This window comes from Primulina tabacum, chromosome 7 (genome assembly GCF_025594145.1).
Source record: "Primulina tabacum isolate GXHZ01 chromosome 7, ASM2559414v2, whole genome shotgun sequence".
NCBI lineage: Eukaryota > Viridiplantae > Streptophyta > Magnoliopsida > Lamiales > Gesneriaceae > Primulina > Primulina tabacum.
The window spans coordinates 35,762,778-35,783,864 of record NC_134556.1 but is presented as its reverse complement, the minus strand read 5'-3'; the positions used below and the strand labels follow the sequence as shown (position 1 = coordinate 35,783,864).

At 35.3% G+C, this 21,087-nt stretch overlaps 3 protein-coding genes across 3 annotated transcripts; all 3 read left to right on the top strand.

Moving 5' to 3' along the window:
* Positions 1 to 10,785: 10,785 nt before the first annotated feature.
* Positions 10,786 to 13,069, top strand: LOC142551510 (uncharacterized). Its single transcript, XM_075660787.1, has 3 exons — positions 10,786 to 11,334; positions 11,948 to 12,295; positions 12,455 to 13,069. The coding sequence occupies exons 1-3, from the start codon at positions 10,906 to 10,908 to the stop codon at positions 13,058 to 13,060; spliced, it is 1,383 nt and encodes a 460-aa protein (XP_075516902.1). The 5' UTR covers positions 10,786 to 10,905; the 3' UTR covers positions 13,061 to 13,069.
* A 2,406-nt stretch (positions 13,070 to 15,475) lies between these two features.
* Positions 15,476 to 18,067, top strand: LOC142550719 (uncharacterized). Its single transcript, XM_075659796.1, has one exon. The coding sequence runs from the start codon at positions 16,400 to 16,402 to the stop codon at positions 18,065 to 18,067; it is 1,668 nt and encodes a 555-aa protein (XP_075515911.1). The 5' UTR covers positions 15,476 to 16,399.
* Positions 18,068 to 19,362: 1,295 nt separating this feature from the next.
* On the top strand, positions 19,363 to 20,786 carry LOC142550909 ((S)-8-oxocitronellyl enol synthase-like). The gene is given in 3 exon segments (XM_075659951.1): positions 19,363 to 19,430; positions 19,519 to 20,419; positions 20,422 to 20,786. Coding segments are annotated over 3 exon segments (1,107 nt in total). The 5' UTR covers positions 19,363 to 19,385; the 3' UTR covers positions 20,583 to 20,786.
* Positions 20,787 to 21,087: the final 301 nt, after the last annotated feature.

The following is a 21,087-nucleotide window of genomic DNA, read 5'->3' as shown; positions in this document are numbered from 1 at the left end:
TGCTTTGGCATAGAAATCCAGAAGAACAGACTTGTAGATAACAGCAGGTGATTCCAAGAATATTCGAAGCCCGGAATTTTCCAATGATTTGAACATCTTGACAAGATTCTCATCCTTAATAGTGAGAACAGAAGCAAAATTCACCTGATAAGCATTCAACGTATACGCTGCGGCCATTTCTAAATTTGAAAGAGAATAGAAGTATGTTAGCAGTAGATGCGAAAAAGCAGTAGAGACAAGGAAATAATCTGAGTTCGTAAAGCGTAGTAAAAAAAAATGAACGGTTAAAGCAAAATATACAGCCGTCAGTGAACATAGGGACACGTGTCGACATGTTAGAAGAGAGAGAAACAAAAGTGTCAGTTATTCTACTCATTTTAAAATATTTTGAAAAATTGACGGGCTGTCCGAGGCGGTTGCTAAATAAACAGAAGCTGATTTGTCATTTTATGATAATATCTACTGAAAGTGGATAAGATGCTGAAACAAATGCAGCACTTTAACAACTTCTGGTAGGTATACTGTTTTATCGAAAAGACAAATCAGTTTCTAATATAAATGCCATAAAGATGTTCCCCCTCAATTAATGCAACTAATAAGTGGATATTAAACACCAAACGACTTTTGGCAATCTTTCAATCTGAACCGTTGAAAATGAACAGTCGAAAGGATCCTTATCTCCTTTGAATATCACTATAAATACCTGCAAGGGTTAAACAAGGTTAAGTAAACATAAAAATCAAATGAAAGAAGAGGTAACAACTGATCCAGAAGCAGAAGCAAGAATGTTCAGAAGACAGCTTGCTGCGATTTCTAAGAAGATGTTGGAAAAAGTCGTTCTGCACATAATGATCCTTGGATCATACTCCTGGAGTTGTAATATTAACAATCGAAAAGATTGTTTGCTTTCATTGAGATTGATATGTAGCATCGATCCCTTCCAGAAGCATGCTAATGCAATAAGAGAGTGCTGGTGGATCGATAATGCTAATATCATCTATAATGCCCTTCTTCTGCTGAAGTACTTTGCAAGAATACTACAAGCTGCTGATATTACTGAAGACATGAGCTTGATTAGTCTAGAATTTCAGAAGACGTTTCGATTGTCTTGAGATTTCTGTAACTTTCACTTTGTTTAATGTACTGGAAAATTTCTAATGAAATTTCAGTTGAAGTACTTGATGTTCCTTTATTCCTTTCTGCAAACAACTCAATGTTAGAAGAATAAAATGAATAAATGATTAAGTTCAGAAGGAAGTAAGTCGTCTTATGATAGCTTCTACTGGAAACTGAAGAAAGCCTTGTTTTGTTAATGAGACAAAATACTTTCTGCATCTGACACAAAATTACAGAAGATCAGAATAAAGTTCTACCTAAATTAGTGCAATTATTAAATTAAAATACTTGGTAACTGAACCGATGATAGCTTGATATGGGATGTTTCATATATATATCTAATGTAGTCAAGATTTTCTCGAGCTTTGATGCCTGATTTTCATCTATAAATATGAACATGGGGTAAACCAGATAATCATTCTTTAAGAGAAATGGCAAGAGATAATAGTCCTGATTTGGCTGATGAGTTTATGAGGGAGGTGACCGCTGCAAAAAAGAAAGCGATAGAAGACAAAGTGATGAAGAAGACACTTGCTACCTGGACTAAAATCCAGGAGCTTAAGTCCTCCTTCGAGAGTGGGCGAGCATCTTCCACCAAGGAGTTGTTAATGATGAAGAAATATTATCGACGTCTCCATAGTGCTGATAGTGCAGACGTCGTCTCTGATGATGACGTCTACCTTCTCATGCTCTTAAAGGAGCAAAAGACTCTGAAAAAGATTGCTTTTTCAGAGGAGTTTCTATGTACCTCTACCGGAGAACTGACCACTTGGTTGACATTCTGGAGGGAGTACGTTAAAAAAGAAGTGAGAAATGTATGCCCCCGCTTCTATTATTTTTAATGAAATTTTATGTCTACTGATTATTTCTATTGTTCAGCTTTTACCTTCTGCAAAATTAAAAACTGAATAATCACAGAGGAAAAGTTAAGCCATAATATCAGATGATGATAAATAATCAAGTTAAATCTATTAATCCAAGTGTATTTCGAAAGTAAGACAACTTATTCTCAGGCAGAGGTTTTGTAAAAATGTCTGCTGCTTGCTGATCAGTAGGAATGTATTTCAGACGAATGTTCTTCTTTTGCACATGATCTCTGATAAAATGATGTCTGATATCAATGTGCTTAGTTCTGGAATGGAGTACTGGATTATGTGATATAGCAATTGCACTGGTATTGTCACAAAATATTGATGATTCAGAGGCTTGAACTCCATAGTCTTTGAGTTGTTGCTGTATCCAAAGTATTTGAGAACAACAGCTTCCAGCAGCAAGATATTCAGCTTCTGCAGTAGACGTGGCTATGGAAGTCTGCTTTTTGCTAAACCAGGAGATCAACCTATCACCAAGAAATTGACAAAAGCCACTTGTGCTTTTTCTATCCAGTTTACATCCTGCATAATCAGCATCTGAGTATCCAATAAGATTAAACGACGAGTCCTTGGGATACCAGAGGCCTACATTTTGAGTACCCTTAAGATATTTTAAAATTCTTTTACCAGCAATGTAATGTGATTGTTGAGGGTTTGATTGAAATCTAGCACAAATGCAAACAACAAACATAATATCTGGTCTACTGGCAGTAAGGTATAACAATAAACCAATCAAACCACGATACTGAGTTACCTCTACTGAAATTCCCCCTTCATCTTTATCAAGTTTAGTAGATGAGCTCATAGGAGTGGAAGCAGCAGCACATGCTTCCATCCCAAACTTTTTCAGTAGTTCCTTTGTATACTTAGTTTGGTTTATGAAGATTCTTGTATCAAGTTGCTTGATTTGAAATCCTAAGAAAAATGTTAATTCTCCCATCATGCTCATCTCGAACTGGTCCTGCATTAACTTAGCAAACTTTGCACATAATTTGGGGTTAGTTGACCCAAATATGATATCATCAACATAAATCTGAACTAACAATATGTGTTTGTTTTTGGCTAAGGTAAACAAAGTCTTATCTACAGTACCAACAGTGAAACCATGATTAATGAGAAATTGTGAAAGTGTGTCGTACCAAGCCCTAGGTGCTTGTTTCAGACCATACAATGCTTTATATAATTTAAAAACATGATTTGGTAACAAATGATTAGATAAACCTGGAGGTTGTTCAACATAGACTTCCTCTTGTAGCAGACCATTAAAAAACGCACTATTTACATCCATTTGATATACTTTGAAGTTTTTGAAAGCAGCAAATGCTAAGAATATTCTGATAGCTTCGAGCCTAGCTACTGGTGCAAATGTTTCATCATAGTTTATTCATTCTTCTTGTCTGAATCCTTGTGCAACCAGTCTTGGTTTGTTTCTTACAACTGTTCCTTCCTCATTTAGTTTGATTCTGAATACCCACCGAGTTCGAATGACAGCTTGGTGAGAAGGTCTAGGTACTAGAAACCAAACTTTATTCCTCTCAAATTGATTCGGCTCTTCTTGCATAGCTTCTATCCAACTGGGATCCAGAAGAGCTTCTTCAATCTTTTTTGGTTCATCTTGAGAAATAAAAGCATCATGCATGTATTCATTTATCATCTGTCTTCTAGTCCTTAGTGGAGCTGCTGGATTTCCAATTACCAAAGATGGAGGATGAGATTTTCTCCAAATAAAAGGATTTAGATTGTCTTCATATAAAACAGTAGATTGTTTTGGAGTATCGACTGCTGGTTCTGGAATGTCAGCTGCTGGTTCTGGAGTATCAGCTGCTGGTTCTGGAATGTGAATGTCTGATTCTGGATTTTGAATATCCTTGACACTCGCTTCTGCATCATCTTCACTGTCTAATTCCAGATAAACCCTGTCTAATCTTTTACTTAAATTAGATATGTTAGTAATCTCGGGAACACTGCTGTCTTCATCAAAAACAACATGAATAGATTCTTCAACATTAAGAGTTTTATTATTGAAAATTCTAAAAGCCTTACTAACTGCTGAATATCCAAGAAATAAACCAATGTCAGATTTTGAATCAAAAGCAGCTAAATGATTTTTGCCATTATTGTGCACAAAGCATCTACAACCGAAAACATGAAAGTAAGATACGTTCGGTTTACTTCCTTTTCGTATTTCATACGGAGTTTGATTGTTTCTCTTGTTGTTCATCGTTCTGTTTTGTGTGTAGCAAGCTGTATTAATAGCTTCTGCCCAGAAGCGCTGAGAGATGTCTGCATCTGCTAGCATTGTTCTAGCAGCTTCTTTAAGTGTTTTATTTCTCCTCTCAGCTACTCCATTTTGTTGAGGCTTCCTGGCAGCTGAATATTCATGATGAATGCCCTGTTCATCTAGATATATCTCAAGAATCTTGTTAGTAAATTCAGTAACTCGATCACTTCTGATTCTAATGACAGAAACTGATTTTTCATTTTGAATCTTTTTCAAAAGTTTGATCAGGAGGTTACTGGTTTGATCTTTTCCAGCAAAAAAAATTACCCAAGTAAATCTAGAGAAATCATCAACAACAATAAGGGTGTATCTCATTCCCCCTAAGCCTATGATAGGGATTGGACCAAATAAGTCCATATGTAATAATTCTAAACATCTTGAGGATGATTTGCTGCCTTTATTTTTGAAGCTAGATCTTACTTGCTTACCAAGTTGACATGCAGAACATACATGATTCTTAATAAATTTTATGTCTGGCAATCCATCGACTAAGTTCTGCTTTTTGAGATTGTTGATAGACTTAAAATTTAGATGATTCAGTCTTTTGTGCCACAACTAGTGTTTATTACTTAGAGATGCAAATTAACATGTAGGAGCAATGATATGATCTATGTTCCATGAGATTTTATAGGTGTTGCCTTTTCTTACTCCGGTTATAACAGTAGAATCATCAGCATTTTTAACTGTGCAAGTGTGCTTCTGGAATGCTACTGAAAATCCATTATCACATAATTGACTAATACTGATCAAGTTATAACAAAGATTTTCAACTAAGAGCACATCCTTAATAGTGATGTTACCATGGATAATCTTACCATTACCCACGGTTTTACCTTTTGAGTTATCCCCAAAGGTTATCTCTAGTCCAACACAACTTACTACTTCTGATAGCAGACTTTTCTGTCCAGTCATATGTCTTGAGCATCCACTGTCCAATACCACGTTGAGCTACTGATCTTGGTTTTCTTCACCTGTTCCTGCAAGCACAAATTTTAGTATCTGGTACCCAATCTATTTGGGTCCAAGCCTTATTATTCCCTTTGGAACCCACATTTGTATAATTTTTATACTTCGGGTATCCATGGAGGTGTGTGCAACAGAGGGTCTGTTGTTTCTAACATTGTGCATCTTAGTATGTTGTTCTTCCCTTTTGTTTCTGTTGTCTAGCCTGTATCTCTTCTGAACAGGTCTAGAATTGTAGTTTTTAACCTTCATAGGAGGTTGTCTTCCTGAGTTGAATCATCTTCTGATTCTAGAACTCTGGTCAAATTTTTCTTAGGCTCAACATAACCCAGACCATAATGCATCCTTTTGTTCATCTGATTTACATTCCTTTCTACTGAAACAATAGGTACTTCTGGTTTCTGTACCACACTGGATTTCACAAAGTGAATATACTTACCTTTGCACATATCTAGTTTTGGCTTAGTATTCGTTTCAGAAGTGCCTTCATTATTACAAAATCCGAGACCACTTCTGTCTCCAGATTGTTTTTGTAATTCTTGCATCTTTTCCAGTGAAATAGAGGACTTGTTCCAAACATTTACCAGTAGTGATAACTTCTGGTTTTCAGAAAGCATCTTCTGGTATTCTGCTTTTGCTATTTCATTCTCCGTTTTTAATTTACTCATCTCAACTTGTAAATCAATACAGCTGTCTACTTGCAAGCAAGTTAACTTACTGTTCTGATCTTTTAAGTCCTGATTTTCGATCTTAACTTCCTCGAACGATTGAGAAAGTCTAGAATACTCTTCTACCATGTCGTGTAATGCTTTGACTAAATCATTGCGTGTAAATTCATCAGAGTCAAAGTCAAATACCTCTCCGGATGTCGAGGTTGACTCAATATTTGCCATCAGACATTTGATCTCATCTTCATCACTTTCACTCGAATGGCTTTCAGAACCAGAAGATTCAGAACTTGAGTCTGCCCATTTGGACTTACTTTCTTCTGCAACCATTGCCTTCCTGTCTCTTCTGGTCTTTTTATCATTGCGTTTGACACCCTTCTCCCTCTGGTCATCCTTCTTTGGTTTTGGACAATCAGCAATGAAGTGTCCAACTTTTCCACAGTTAAAGCATGCCATATCACTAGGTGATGATTTCTTTTGAAATTGCGGTTGGGACTTTGAAATGTTCTATGATTCTTTCTCATGAATCTGGAAAACTTCTTAACAAATAATGACATTGCGTCATTGCTTATCTGTTCAGCACTTCTCTCAGAAGTGTTCTCTAAAGCAGTAGCAGAAGATGAACTTGAAGCAACTGTAGTAGTAGAGTTAACAGTAGCTGCGAGAGCTTTGGTTGGTGGATTTGCTAAGGGCTCTTCTCCACTTCGAACTTCAAGTTCAAGCTCATATGCCTTTAAATCCGAGAACAAGTCGTGTAGTTCTAACTTGTTGAGATCCTTGGAAGCTCTCATTGTCATTGTTTTGACATCTCATTCTCTGGGTAGACCTCTCATTACCTTTAATGCAATTTCTCTATTGCCAAAGTCTTTCACAAGAGCTGAGAGTTCATTGACGAGGCTGCTGAATCGTTTATCAAATTCATTCATAGTTTCTCCAGCCCTCATCTTCATATTCTCAAACTTCTGCATGGCTACAGACAGTTTGTTTTCCTTTGTTTCTTCGTTTCCTTCACAGATCTGAATTAATTTTTCGCAGATTTCCTTGGCAGTATGGCACATCTTGATTTTGCTGAAGGTATTTTTGTCGAGTGTCTTGTATAAAATGTCCTTCGCAACGTTGTCAAGATTGGCTTTCTTCTTGTCCTCACTTGTCCATTCATATCTTGGTTTTTCAAGCATCTGAGGTGCAGCTTCGGTGATAGCAATAGCTGGATTTGGCTTTAAGATCTTCAATGGACCATCAGTGATGACATACCACATGTCATCATCTTGAGCAGCAAGATGAGCGTGCATTCTGATTTTCCAATCATCGAAATCTTCTTTTGAGAACATTGAAACTTTGCTGAAATGAGCCATGTCTATTAAATATTTTTCAGAACAAGAATAACTCTGCTCTAATACCACTTGTTGAGGATCGGGTTGAGTTTAGAAGGGGGGTTGAATAAACTCAATGGCCAACTTATTAAATTCTTTCGAATGATGTGCTAAAATCCTGTTAGAGATTTTAACGATTCTTGTTCAAGTATAAAGACCAGCAGATCACAAGATAATGTGCGAAAAACGATCTGTTGGTTAGTGGGTGAAAAATAATAAAGCCGAAAAGCAGTAGATAGCACAATGTTTGTTTCTGGAAGTCCGAAGATGAATCTTCTACGTCTCCCCTTCTTCTGTTTCCAGAAGGTATCACTAAAAGACTTTGGTGAATACAGCACAACAATTGTACACACCCACTTCAACAGGACTTACCCTTCGCCTATTGAAACTCTTAGCTTTACAACTCAACTTCTTGAATGATCTTAAGTTCTGGAAAAGACTCTTTTCCAGTTACAAATTCTTCTATCAATGAAATAGTGAAGTGAATAGCTTGAGAAGATATAACGAAAAATAGCTAGCACAATATGATCTCAATGATCAAGAGTATGCAATGAAGCGTGTGCTGCTTTTTCAGTGTTTGAGCTCTTTAGATAACTGAAAGTTCTAACAATGCTCGAATGATGTTTTTCAATTCAGATTTTTGTTCAATGCTACGTGCTACTTCACGAAATCCTTCATCTCCATATATAGGCTCTATTCAACGTTCAAAAACTGAACGGTTATTTTCTTTTTGGTGGTTCAGCTTTATTGCTTAAAATGGACCCTGCAGAATACATCAAAAGTAATCAGTCGCAGTTCATACCAAAAATGGTATACCGTCTTAAATGTTCTTGTATAGCATTTAATGAAGCAATAAATGCTGGTATCACGTTAATAGATCAACGGTAATATTTAGAGACTTTGAGATACGCAATATTCTGTTAGTGTATGTTTCGAATTTTGTATCTTTCTAGTTCTGGTTTTAGCTAAGAAATTATTTAAGCATGTTTTAGTGCGATATATGTACTTCTGGTTTACAACATCTACTGGTTCTACTGGTTTTGAACTAATCCAACATCTACTGATTCTACTGGTTTTGTACTTAATCCAACATCTACTGATTTTTCCTTAGCATCTCCACAATAAATTTAATTCTAACACATTATTCTCATAAAATTTATTTATTGTATAGGCAAATGAATGATCAGCCATTTTTTCTCGATGATAAATAGGAAAAAAAAGAATTGGTAAAAATAATCTAAAAACAAAAGTGTGAGAGTTATTAGTATTATTTTGAAAAAGATTATATTTTAATTGATAATAATCGGGACCTCGCAAAATAATAAATTAAAATTAATCTACATTTATACACATTCCTATACTCGGGGACTGAATTCCAAATTTCCAAATCGTTTTACTAACTGCTGGTGAGCTGGAAGATTTTACACATTGTCGCTTTAATTCATCTAATGATAAGATAAAAAGTAATAATAAAAAAATAGCACGTCTTTTGTTAAATTAGAATTTCAAATATATTCAAACTTTTTTAGTTTACAAAAATAACATCATAAACTTTAAATTCACACTTTTATGTATATATATTTTATATTAATTATGATAGATTTCAATTTCATCAAATAATTACAACAATTAAAATTTATTATATTTTGTGTATATAAATAAATTATAAATTTAAGATTTTCATCTATTACTTCATTATTAAAAATATTTGAAATAAATCGGATCCAAATACATACATAGTTTTTTTATGTTAAGTGATGATTGTAAATTTGACGATACAATACAAAATGATTTTTGTCTTGATTTAGCACTCTACACCTAATGAAAGTGAATCACTCCTATGCTTAAGACAAAGCAAAAAACGTGCAAACCTAACAGCCTATTGCCTACACGATTATAGCGCACCAGCCGCTGTCTTTTTCTCCAACAACGATTTCATACCTTATTTTATGAATGGATGTATTGTGTAGGTATGCTCTTATTTTCTTTTCATTTGCTAACACATCAAATAAACATCTTAGTCGAAGTTTGGGACGATATCTCGTATTCGAGATCTAATTTATCAGATAATCTCTTCTTCTGATTCAAAGAAGGTAAAAAAAATTGTAAGTCGAAGAAGAATTCACTTGGTTTTTAAAGTTTTCGAAAATTTTAATGATAAATTTTACAACATATATTTCCACTTGCTTTAGTATAAATTCATTTTTTTACTAAATTTAATAATCAATTATTTCATGTTTTTTGTTCAATAAATATGACATGCATATTCCAATCATAAAAAAATCATAAGAAATAATTTGTTCATTGATTCAACATTTTAAAATAAATTAGTTCGGTTTATTGAATTTTTTTTAAGTTATAGTTAATGGGAGTTCGTATATACTTAACTGAAAAGCCGACAATATAAATAATTTTGGTATGTAAAACATACTAATTTATTTTTTTTTAAAAAGAATACCCTTCCGAAATATACTACTCATAGTCTTATTTAGGCGAAATAGAAATTCAAAAATGTTTTACTCAAAAAAGTTTATATAAAGTTATGTAACATATTGAACTTTAACGCGAGTAAACACATTATGTATCGATTATATAGTTTTATATATCAACTTTTACTCAATTGATTGAAGAACATGAACTTATGATTCGATTCCTTCATCCAAAATTTTACGATTTAATTAGTCGCACATATTTATTTAATACGGTTTACAGATTACTATATTAACCGTGGTTTATCTAATGGATAACGAAGATTCCATAAAAAAGATGAGAGAAAAAGAATACATTCCTTCGCCAATCAAGATCCTCCCTTATTTTACTCTAGTGACTTATTTCAATATTTTATAAACAGTTCAATAAATTTTTTATTCCAAACACATCTTTTAATCTTTAAATGAAATCCATTATATAAAAAATGAAATAAAATTTCTCCATATTGTACTAAACTTCCAACCATAAAAGTGCATTCGGTAAAAATTTCAATTAAAGTATGTTTTGTCAATTAATAAAAGTTGTAGGCCAATTATGCAACATTTGTGTGTAACAATAATTGAAGCATAAAATGGGACATATAATTTCATGTAACAATTCCAGCATGTATTTTTGTTGTCTTTTGATTTTGTTTTATGAGTAAGTTTCTTGTGAGACGGTCTCACGATATTTTATCTGTGAGACTGGTCAATCCTACCGAAGTTCACAATAAAAGTAATACTCTTAGCATAAAAAGTAATATTTTTTCATGGATGACCCAAATAAGAGACCCATCTCACAAAATACGATCCATGAAACCGTCTCACACAAATTTTTGTCTTATTTTATAGCATGTTTTTGTTTAATGCTTTTGAGCCATGGGACACAGATTTTTATATCTAAATCTAAAAATAAAATAGGATTTATAAATATTATTCTTTAAATAAATAATATTCCATGTAAATTTTTTTTATTAAATAAATAGATTACATCAAAATATATCATATGCCCTTTCTCTTTCTTTGCCTTTGCCGGGTGTGTACAACAACACTACACACTGCTGCCTGCTGTTTTACTTGTTTCATCAATTACTCTGCTATTTCTTTACTCCGTTAACTGTCCCCTGCATTTTTTCACTTCCGAACTCTGACATTGCGGCCACAATGGAGCGAAAGCAGGGATTTTTCTCGGCTTTGAGGGGAGAAGTGGTTCGGGGTTTGTCACCGGGTCGGTCGAGGGCGGTTCGGAGTCCGTCGCTTTCGGGTTCGGGTTTACTCAGGAGGAGGAGAAGCAGCAGCAATGCGCGCCCGCATGAAATGTTCATATCGAGATCGGGGAGTTCGAGGCCTGGGGTTGACACGCTTTCGCCTCTGAGGGAGGGTCCGGATATGAACGGGTCGGATTCTGGTGAACATAGGAGTGACAGATGGGTACATTGGCTTTGTCGGGCTCCTTCCGTTTCGTTGGCCGGGCCGGGTTTCTCGAGGTCCGATCTGAGGTTGCTACTCGGTGTGCTGGGTGCGCCGCTTGCACCTGTGCACGTTAGCAATAACGACTCTTTGCCTCACATCTGTATCAAAGACACCCCCATTGTTAGTCACATCTCTTTCTCTCCCCATTTAATTTATCTTTAATTTTTCAGTTTTTATAGCTTTTTTATTGGTGGGATTTCATTTTTCTGCTGTTCTAAGAAGAAATATGTAGAACTGGGAAATCGTTTTTCCCATATAATTATATTTATTTAATCCATGTTTTCAATGTTTTAAGTTTGTTTTGTAATTATAGAATAATTGATATCGAAGAAGCGCCTTTTCTAGTTGATGAACTGATAAGAAAAAAAGTATTGTAAAAGTTGGAGAAATTTGTGGATATTATGAACCTACTATTATAAGTTTGCTTTCACCGCGTTTTAGTTGTTATTTATGCTAATATATTCATACGTGGGATGTGTATGGGAGGAATGAACAAATAAAAAACAATGCGAATCTTGAATTGATAAAATGATGTTACGAGGATGTGGTGGAGGTGGTGCTGTGGACTATTTCTTTTTAATATGTTCATCAGTTCTATATACATGTTAGGATGGAAAAGCAAAATAAATAGCTTGTGTTGCTCGTGTTGGTCCTTGTTGGGTTGTCTGTCCGGTTTTCTTGGGTGTAAATGTTACTAGACAGAAGTTAATTGTCTCTGAAAATATTGTTACAGGAAACTTCTTCTTCCCAATACATATTGCAGCAGTATTTAGCAGCATCGGGAGGGCAGAAGGTTCAAAACTCCGTTCAGAATGCCTATGCAACGGGAAAGGTCAAAATGTTAGCATCTGATTTAGAGACTGCTACAAAAGTCATCAAGAGCAGGAACTCTGCAAAGGCAGCTGAGTCAGGGGGATTTGTGCTTTGGCGGATGAATCCGGACATGTGGTATGTGGAGCTTGCTCTTGGTGGCAGCAAGGTTCATGCAGGTTGTAATGGAAAGCTTGTGTGGCGACACACTCCATGGCTTGGTTCGCATGCGGCTAAAGGGCCTGTTAGACCTCTGCGGCGAGCCCTCCAGGTAATCCTGTCCGTCACGTGAGAATCTGCATTTTATCATTGTGGGTTGAGATGAAAAAAGGCGTATAGTCAACATAGATGCATTTTTTTTATTCTATTTCTTGACTATGTGTTCACCAATGCCAACAAGAATTTGGGTTGAGTTGAATTTAACTTGTAGGGTCTTGATCCAAGGACCACAGCAAACATGTTTGCTGATGCAAGATGCACCGGAGAGAAGAAAATCAACGGCGAGGATTGCTTCATACTCAAGCTTTCTGCTGATCCCCATACATTGAAAGCAAGGAGTGAAGGACCTGCAGAGATCATTAGGCATGTTTTGTTTGGCTACTTCAGCCAAAAGACGGGTCTCCTTGTGCACTTAGAAGACTCCCATTTGACCCGTATTCAAACCAGTGGAAGCGACGCAGTTTATTGGGAGACTACTATAAATTCTTTTCTTGATGACTATAGGTCTGTTGATGGAATCATGATCTCTCACTCTGGTCGATCAGTAGTTACGCTTTTCAGGTTCGGAGAAACGGCAATGAGCCACACAAAGACTAGAATGGAAGAGGCTTGGACTATTGAAGAGGTGGCATTCAACGTGCCGGGGTTATCCCTAGACTGTTTCATTCCTCCTGCTGAACTAAGATTAGGTTCCATCTGCGAGCTTCCTCATGAAGGTAAAGTTAAGACTGCGGTCGCTGCAGCATGCCGATCAAAAGTTTCTGCATTGGGGAAATCCAGTGATGGCAATAATGTTGTGGCAAGGATGAACATCTAAGAAAGGAGGCGAAAACAGGCAGGAGTTGGAAGTATTCTGACACTCTGGTTCAGAAGTAGTAAGTTCGAAACTCTGGTAAATTATTTTATCCGAATCTGTATATATGTCTCAAGAAGTCTAGCTCTCTAGTTCCGAGTTCTATAATAGACTCGGTTTTTGCAACTAAGTATAGTAGAAGATCCAATACAGCAGAGGATCTGGTGGGAGTCTTCCATAGTCAACTTCCGAATGTAATTAAAAAGAATCATGTAAAATTTCAATTCAATCTTGCAAAGATCGCAGCTTTTTCTGATGGGTGTAATATTTAGTTGTTTAATCTTTTGATTGTTGCCCATGTTGAATCAAAAAATAACTTGGTTTGAATTGTTTAATAGAAACTTGAATAATTTGTTTTAACATAAACTTGAAATCATTCAAGGTCGACGCTCATGGCTTGTGAGCGTGGTGTTTGGTTATGATTATGGTAATTGACAGCTAGCTTTGGCGGAAGGTAAAAATTTGTGTGAGACAGTCTCACAGGTCGTATTTCGTGAGACGGATCTTTTATTTGGGTCATCCATGAAAAAATATTATTTTTATGCGGAGAGTGTTACTTTTCATTGTGAATATCGGTTGAGTTACCGTCTCACAAATAAAGATTCGTGAGATTGTTTCACAAGAGATCTACTTTGACGGAAAGGGGTGCGGCACTGTTTCTTGCATCTCCGTTTGAAATAATTTTATTCCCGAGCCCCGTTATAAAAAGTCTTCAACATATGGCTATAAAAATTAAAAATAGATTTGTCGTGGAGTACTGGTCTTGTCGGGTTGACTTATCCCGTCGTAGAAACGGAGCGGGCTGGTTGGTGAAATCTCAAACCTATTTGGAGACGGGCCAAATAGGTTGAGCTCGTGTATGTTAGGGTGGGGCGGGTCAAGCAGGTCTTGCCCGCCAAAATATGATTTTATTTTTAAAATCTTTTTTATAAAATTTTATTTTTAAGATGTTTCGAGATATATATTTTTAAGTTTTATTTAGCTTACTTTAAATGAATTTTAATGATAATTAATTTTGTAATTTTTTTTTCATATTTTATTTAACAAATTAATTTTATAATTTTTTAAAATAATATTTCTAAATATTGGTTAAACTATTTAATTACGAATTATTTTTTAATTAATTTTTTATTAATATTTTCTCAATTTTTTTAAAAAATGGGTGATTAATAATATATAAATTATATTTTAATATATTCTTTTTTTTTAATAGTATTTTAATATATTTCTTATTTCTTAGCATTGAGTAATTTTTACGTGAAAAATTAGATATTATATTAAAAATAAAAAAAAAACAAAATGTCAATTTTAGTCATGTATGGAATGATGAGCAAAATTTTTAGTCATATATTTTTCGTTCAATCAATTATATTGTTTTAACTATGCTTTGACAATCAATTTTAGTCACTGTCTATAATTAAATTACTAATATCATTGTTCAAATTTAATAATTACGGGGTCGAAAAATTTCTCATGAAATGTAAATCTCAATGTAATTATAAAAATTTAATAATGATATTAATAATTTACATGGTTTTGGCAAAAAAAAACTAAAATTGTTCGTATTATTCAACAAAAGATATATGTCACAAGCTCTGTCACATTTATAGCAAAAACTTGTGTGAGACAGTCTCACATGTCGTATTTTGTGAGACAGATTTCTTATTCGGGTCATTTATGAAAAAATATCTTTTTATGCTAAGAGTATTACTTTTTATTGTGAATATTAGTAGGGTTGACCCGTCTCACAGATAAAGATTCGTGAGACTATCTCATAAGAGACCTACTCCACATTTATGCCCCAATACATGCAGCATTAAATTGACATATTGCCAATTTAAGAATTTAAAGAAATTTTTTTGGATAAAAAAGAAATGATAGCTCTCCAATACAATTTTTTTTTTTGACATAGCTCTCCAATACAATTTAACCAAAAAATAGTTGGCTTTTATCTTACTTTACTACAACATTTAGGCACATAAAAATTGATATATTATGTAACTTTTCCCAAATAAATAATCTCCATCTATTTTTTATATTTCCGAGTTAATAAGAAAGTTAGACGATAGAGTACTTGGGATCATTTTTATGTCATTTCAACTTCTCCTGTCTTCCTATCCTCATCGTGCTCAAGTGAGAACCAATATGATTTTGGGTTTAATAACATTTAATATGCAATTCAAATTTTCTTAACTTATACTATTGTACTTTTCACGCGTTCCATGTTTACCAGTTGAAATATTTATCTAAATTTGATAATTTACGATGATCAATGACGGTAGAATCTAGGAACTGAAAGGGTACGTATACAAACTTCACTTGAAAAATAACGAGTTTCTACTACAATAATGCCCTTCTGCATGTTGCACTCAACCTGGTAGGCTCTTCTTGCAGGAATAATGATCCTGTATGCCTCATCATGATCACCTCGTCATAATCAAGGATAAAAAGTTAAGCGTTGCGACTAAACAAATGACAAATGCAGGCAAAGTTCAGCTAATTATACCAAGAACACCTGGTTCATGAGGATCAAGATTGGTAAAACTTCTTTTTAGGCCTTTCACTGATCCTTTAGTCGTATATCTAGCAGCCGTATTTTCTTGAGAACTTCCCAGTCTGTGCTCAATACTGCACAAAAGTGATAATTAAGATTGGTAAAACTTCTTTTTAGGCATTTCACTAATTTGATGCCGGTATGTATTGTAGGCGAATTTTCTTGAGACCATCCCCATCTGTATTTGAGACTGTATAAAAAATACTTCCATTCGCTTAAAAAAGTTCCTGGTGTATTTGAAAATGGAGATTAAGAATTAAAAAGTTACAAGGGACCACTACACCACTTGTAATTTCAACAGGAAATTTTCAGATATTAAGCCTTTTGTCTAAGTGCGCATTCTTGTTCTTGATAAATTAATGTGATCCCTTTTTCACATGAGACAAGAACTTTCCATTTGAGGGACAGACAAGAGAGGAAGATTCATAGATTAAGTCGAGGTTAAACCTTATCCAAGAAAAGAAAGTATAAAGTTATGGTAACAGCAAAACTTAGGCAAGATATAACTCTTAACGGTCTGATGTGAAGCACTGACATAATTAATTAATGTTATAGTAAGTACAACTTTATATTTGGTTATGTTTAATAATGGTTAATTAATCAGTAAGTGATACATTCTATCATACCAAATGTATTTGATATTGTTAAATTTGCACAAAAGTCTTCACATGCGCCGCTTGTTGTCACCACTTGGCCAATCAACATGCTAATTAAATGTTCATTTTCCAAACTCTGAAGAAAAGGAGAAAATGCCAACTTGCAGCAATGGTATATTTAGAAATATGCCTACTGAACAATCTTGCACCAAATCTAGTTGCTTGTTTTGCATCATGGAGGAGCAAGATTCAACAATTCGAAGAGCTGCAATAAAAGAATACCTTAAAGGAATACCTTTTCTTGATTCCGAACCACTTATTCTTGTTGTAAGATCGCTATGGAACATCGCTATGACTCGACCAAATGATAAAGAACTTCCCTCTCTTGGTGTCTTTGCATGCATGGTTGATTTGATAGAGAAAGCCCTCCATGATAGAACGTGGCTACTTACACATCAGAATATATACATCCCATATTATGCAGCTCATATTATCGGTTCATATACTATGAACGAAGTCGAATCCGCGATAAGAGCTGTAGACTCGGGAGTCATCCCACAATTGTTAGAGCTCTTGAGAGGAAAAATGAGTTGGGTAGAGCAAAGGGTTGCTGTTAGAGCTCTCGGTCATCTTGCTAGCTACGAAATGACGTTTGAAGCCATTAAGGCATACGGAGATGAAATGGTTAAATTAGCCATGTGTTTAGCTTCATCCTGCCTGGAAGTGGTCTACAACATGTTTGTGGGGGTGAAGGCTAAGAAAAGGAGAGCAAGGTATCACCTTAACTTACTTACACGAGGTGTTGGAGGGATCGAAATGGAGAACCAAAAGGCGGAGGAGTGGGCCAGCCAAATTCAGTGTTGGAGTATGCATCTTTTGAACTGTTTTGCCATAAAGGGAAGATCTATAAATGTCATTTCCGAGCCAGATTTCTTGAAGGATTTGTGTGAAATGTGGGGTGGATTAGCAAATCAATCATCACCTGCCGGAGTTGGACTGATAAGAATTCTGTGTTACAATGAACTTGGAAGAGAAAGCGTATCAGAATCTAGACATGTTATCGAGAATTTATGTAACCTTTCGAGATCTTCTTGTGATTGGCAGTACATGGGAATTGATTGTCTTCTATTACTCCTTAAAGATCCAAATACAAGGCATAAAATTTTTGATATTGCTGCATCGTATCTCATAGATTTGATTGAGCTTCGGAATCTTGGAAACAGGTCAAATGTTGGTGAAGCGATCGCAAGGGCACTTGTCCATAACTTTAAACACTATCAAACCTCAGAAATCAAGAATCCTAGAGTCCAAAAAGCCATAAAAGAGTTATGGATTTTGAAGGCAGATAAGAGAAAGCGAGAGAAAACCATGTCTAGTGAGAATCTTGAAGAAAAAAGGGTAATGGTAAACGTATTAAAACAAGAAGGAAACCACATGTTTTTCTTAGGACAGATCGAGAAAGCCAAGTTGAAATACACCGAGGCTCTAGAATTATGCCGATTAATGCATAGAAATGAAAGAGTTGCATTGCACAGCAATAGGGCACAATGCAATTTGCTGCTAAGAAATCTAGATTCCGCCATAAGTGATGCAACTCGAGCTCTTTGCCTTTGTAGCCCTCCGAATACTCACGCCAAAAGCCTTTGGTATAGATCACAAGCCTATGGCATGAAAGGGCAAAGAGAGCTTGTTAGATTGCATTACATTCATCAACCTTTGCATGAAGACGAAAACATGGAAAAAACCGGCGTTCGCTACATATCAGGTATGTTTATTGTTTATATCTGTCACATATATATGATCGTATATTGTACATCATGATTTGAAAGTTGAAATTGATGCCGTCTCTTTGTGTGTTGATTTTAAGGCTTGTCAACGATTTTAGAAGAGCAATTTCATGGAACAGATGGCTGTGAAAGGAAAAAGATTGAAAAGGCTAAAGGAAGAAAAAAAACGATCTCTAGCTAGGATCAAGTACTCGATCAATATAGTGAATCATTCCATTTATCAAGAACAGTTTAATTTGTGGGATGTTACTTCATATGTATACATATAATCAACAAAATCTTGAATATTCTGATAAAATAGAATGTTGGCCATTAAATCATATCAAGAATAAGTGAGAGCAGTAAACAGCGGGTAGGACCGGGCCAGCCCGTCGTCCTTGTGGGTTGATGATTCTCAATTCAGTCAACTTGAGTTACGAGTTACGTGGACCAGTTTACGGCTTAACCCGTCCAAAAAAATAAATAATTAAATCATTGAATTTCATCATGAATAAAAATTTCTAATTTTTTAAATAAAATTATTAATTCTTAATTTATACTTCTACATATAAGCCAAAATAATAAGCACAAAAAAAAACACACACACACACACAACTTTCACCACAAAAATACATATATATCTATATTTTTTTGGCTTTTTTTTTCCTCAACCCGCAAGCCAAATCTCAACCCATCGGGTCAACCCAAACCCACCGCAAGTCAACCCGCATTCCACGCAAGCTGGCCTTTTTAGGTTTGCTTGTAAATGATTTCAACTCAACCCATTTACATTATTTGACGAAGCAACCCAATCGAACATATCCAATCCATACTGACGATTCTATGTGAGATCATAACCAAAACTATTTTGTGTGATTTGACCACCATCTTTCCAAAATAGTAGCATGCACCAGACTTAATTGATAAAAATAATTTGTTTTGTGTCTCCAATAAAAAATATCATAATGATTACGAGAAAATTACAAAAAAATAAAACTTGTAAGCCATAATTTATTGGTGTTGTAATTTTGTTCATGTAGCACTCATTGCACGTCAGAGCAAGCTCATAGGTGTTATATCAACTTCTTATTCGTCTGAACAACTCTTCCAATTCCAAAATATTTTACCTCTGAAGTACGTGAAGATTGTTGGACTTGGACCTGCTAAATCAAATAAGTCGGCCGCCAACTCTTTCTACAAATAAATAACACACACAGTATTTACTAATCGCAAAACTCTATAAAATAATCAACCATCCTTTCCTGTCTTCGAAGACCAAACATCTAACACCAACAAAATGAGCAGCTGGTACTACAAAAGATAATCAACCATCCTTTCCTGTCTTCGAAGACCAAACATCTAACACCAACAAAATGAGCAGCTGGTACTACAAAAGATCAATCGGTGATGCTGGACAGGCATGCAAATCAATATTCTATGCAACTAAGACTATTTTCATGTATTTATATTTTATTATTCATCAAATAACTTTCTTTTTACTCGCAGAAACATTCTGAACGAAACGAAGTTGCCAAAAATTATCGAAGTGTTGGCTTAGTAGTCGGCGTCACTGGCATTTCTGGCAGCGGCTTGGCCACCACCTTGTCATCGGCCGACACGCCGGGCGGGCCATGGAAGATTTATGGCGTTGCACGCCGCCTCTGCCCTTCGTGGTTGGCCAAATACAACGTTGAATATATTCAATGTGATGTTGCAAACCATACTGAAGCATACTCAAAGTTATCCCCTCTCACCGATATTACACACGTTTTCTACCTAACTTGGAGTGGCTCCGAGGATTGCACCCTGAACTCAATTATGTTCAGAAACATCCTCGATTCAGTCAACCCAAATGCTCCAAATCTGAAACATATATCCCTCTTAACCGGAATCAAATACTATCTGGGTAATTTCTCTAATATGAGCAATAAAAATGAGCCACTCGATTGTCCATTCTATGAAGATTTGCCTAGACTAAATCAAGAAACTTTCTACAACAATCTTGAAGACACCCTCTGGGAAGTGGCAGCAAAAAAGAACAATCTAACTTGGCCGATTCATCGCCCCGCACTCATTTTCGGGTTCTCCCCTTGTAGCTTGATGAACATTGTCAGCACGCTTTGTGTGTACGCTGCCATTTGCAAGCATGAAAACAAGCCATTAGTGTATACCGGAACTAAAGTGTCTTGGACTGCTTTCTCCGATGCTGTGGATGCTAAATTATTAGCTGAACATTTCGTGTGGACAGCAACCGATCCTAAGGCGAAAAACCAAGCATTCAATTGCAACAACGGCGACGTTTTCACGTGGAAGAGGTTATGGAAAGTTTTGGGGAAGCAATTCGATTTGGAGGCCGTCGGATACGTTGAAGGCAAAGAGCCGGTACTGCTGGAGGATCAGATGAAAGGGATATTGCTGCATTTTGGTTTGCTGATATTGCGTTGAGGAATAGGGATACGTTGAGCAGCATGAACAAGAACAAGGAGTTTGGTTTTATGGGATTCAGGGACACCACCAAGTCTTTCATATCTTGTATCCAGAAGATGAGGGATCAAAGGTTCATTCCTTGAATGAGCCATTAATTATCAGGTGACTCTACGACTACATATATGTGGGCTAATTCGCTAGCTTATAATTTTAAGTGAATATTATATTATGATCTAGTCATCATCTAATAAGATAAGTACGGAGTCTCTTGTGATACGGTCTTACAGAATTTTATTTGTGAGAGGGGTTAACACTGCCTATATTTACAATAAAAAAATAATAATTTTTCATGGTGACTCAAATAAAATATATGTCTCAAAATTAATTAACGAGACCGTCTTACATGAGTTTTTGTGATAAGAAAATGTCTCCTCTTGATTCTTATATGAATTATCAATCGTCTACTGGCTGGAGAAATTATTATAGAAAACCATAATTTAAAAATAACAAAATATTAAACGTAATTTTTTTATATATATACGCACGCGAAGAAACACTAATATTGCGTTAAGTTCTCATGTAAAAAAAAGAGCAAATACATTGGAATAAATAACTATTTAAGATTTTTAAGATATGAATATTATCTAC

Bases quoted from the DNA above. Each gene is read 5' to 3' on its own strand.
- LOC142551510 (XM_075660787.1), top strand. From the start codon at position 10,906: ATGGAGCGAAAGCAGGGATTTTTCTCGGCTTTGAGGGGAGAAGTGGTT. The intron at 11,335-11,947 runs GTTAGTCACATC...ATATTGTTACAG, and splicing joins GTATCAAAGACACCCCCATT to GAAACTTCTTCTTCCCAATA. The intron at 12,296-12,454 runs GTAATCCTGTCC...TTTAACTTGTAG, and splicing joins CTCTGCGGCGAGCCCTCCAG to GGTCTTGATCCAAGGACCAC.
- LOC142550719 (XM_075659796.1), top strand. From the start codon at position 16,400: ATGCCAACTTGCAGCAATGGTATATTTAGAAATATGCCTACTGAACAA.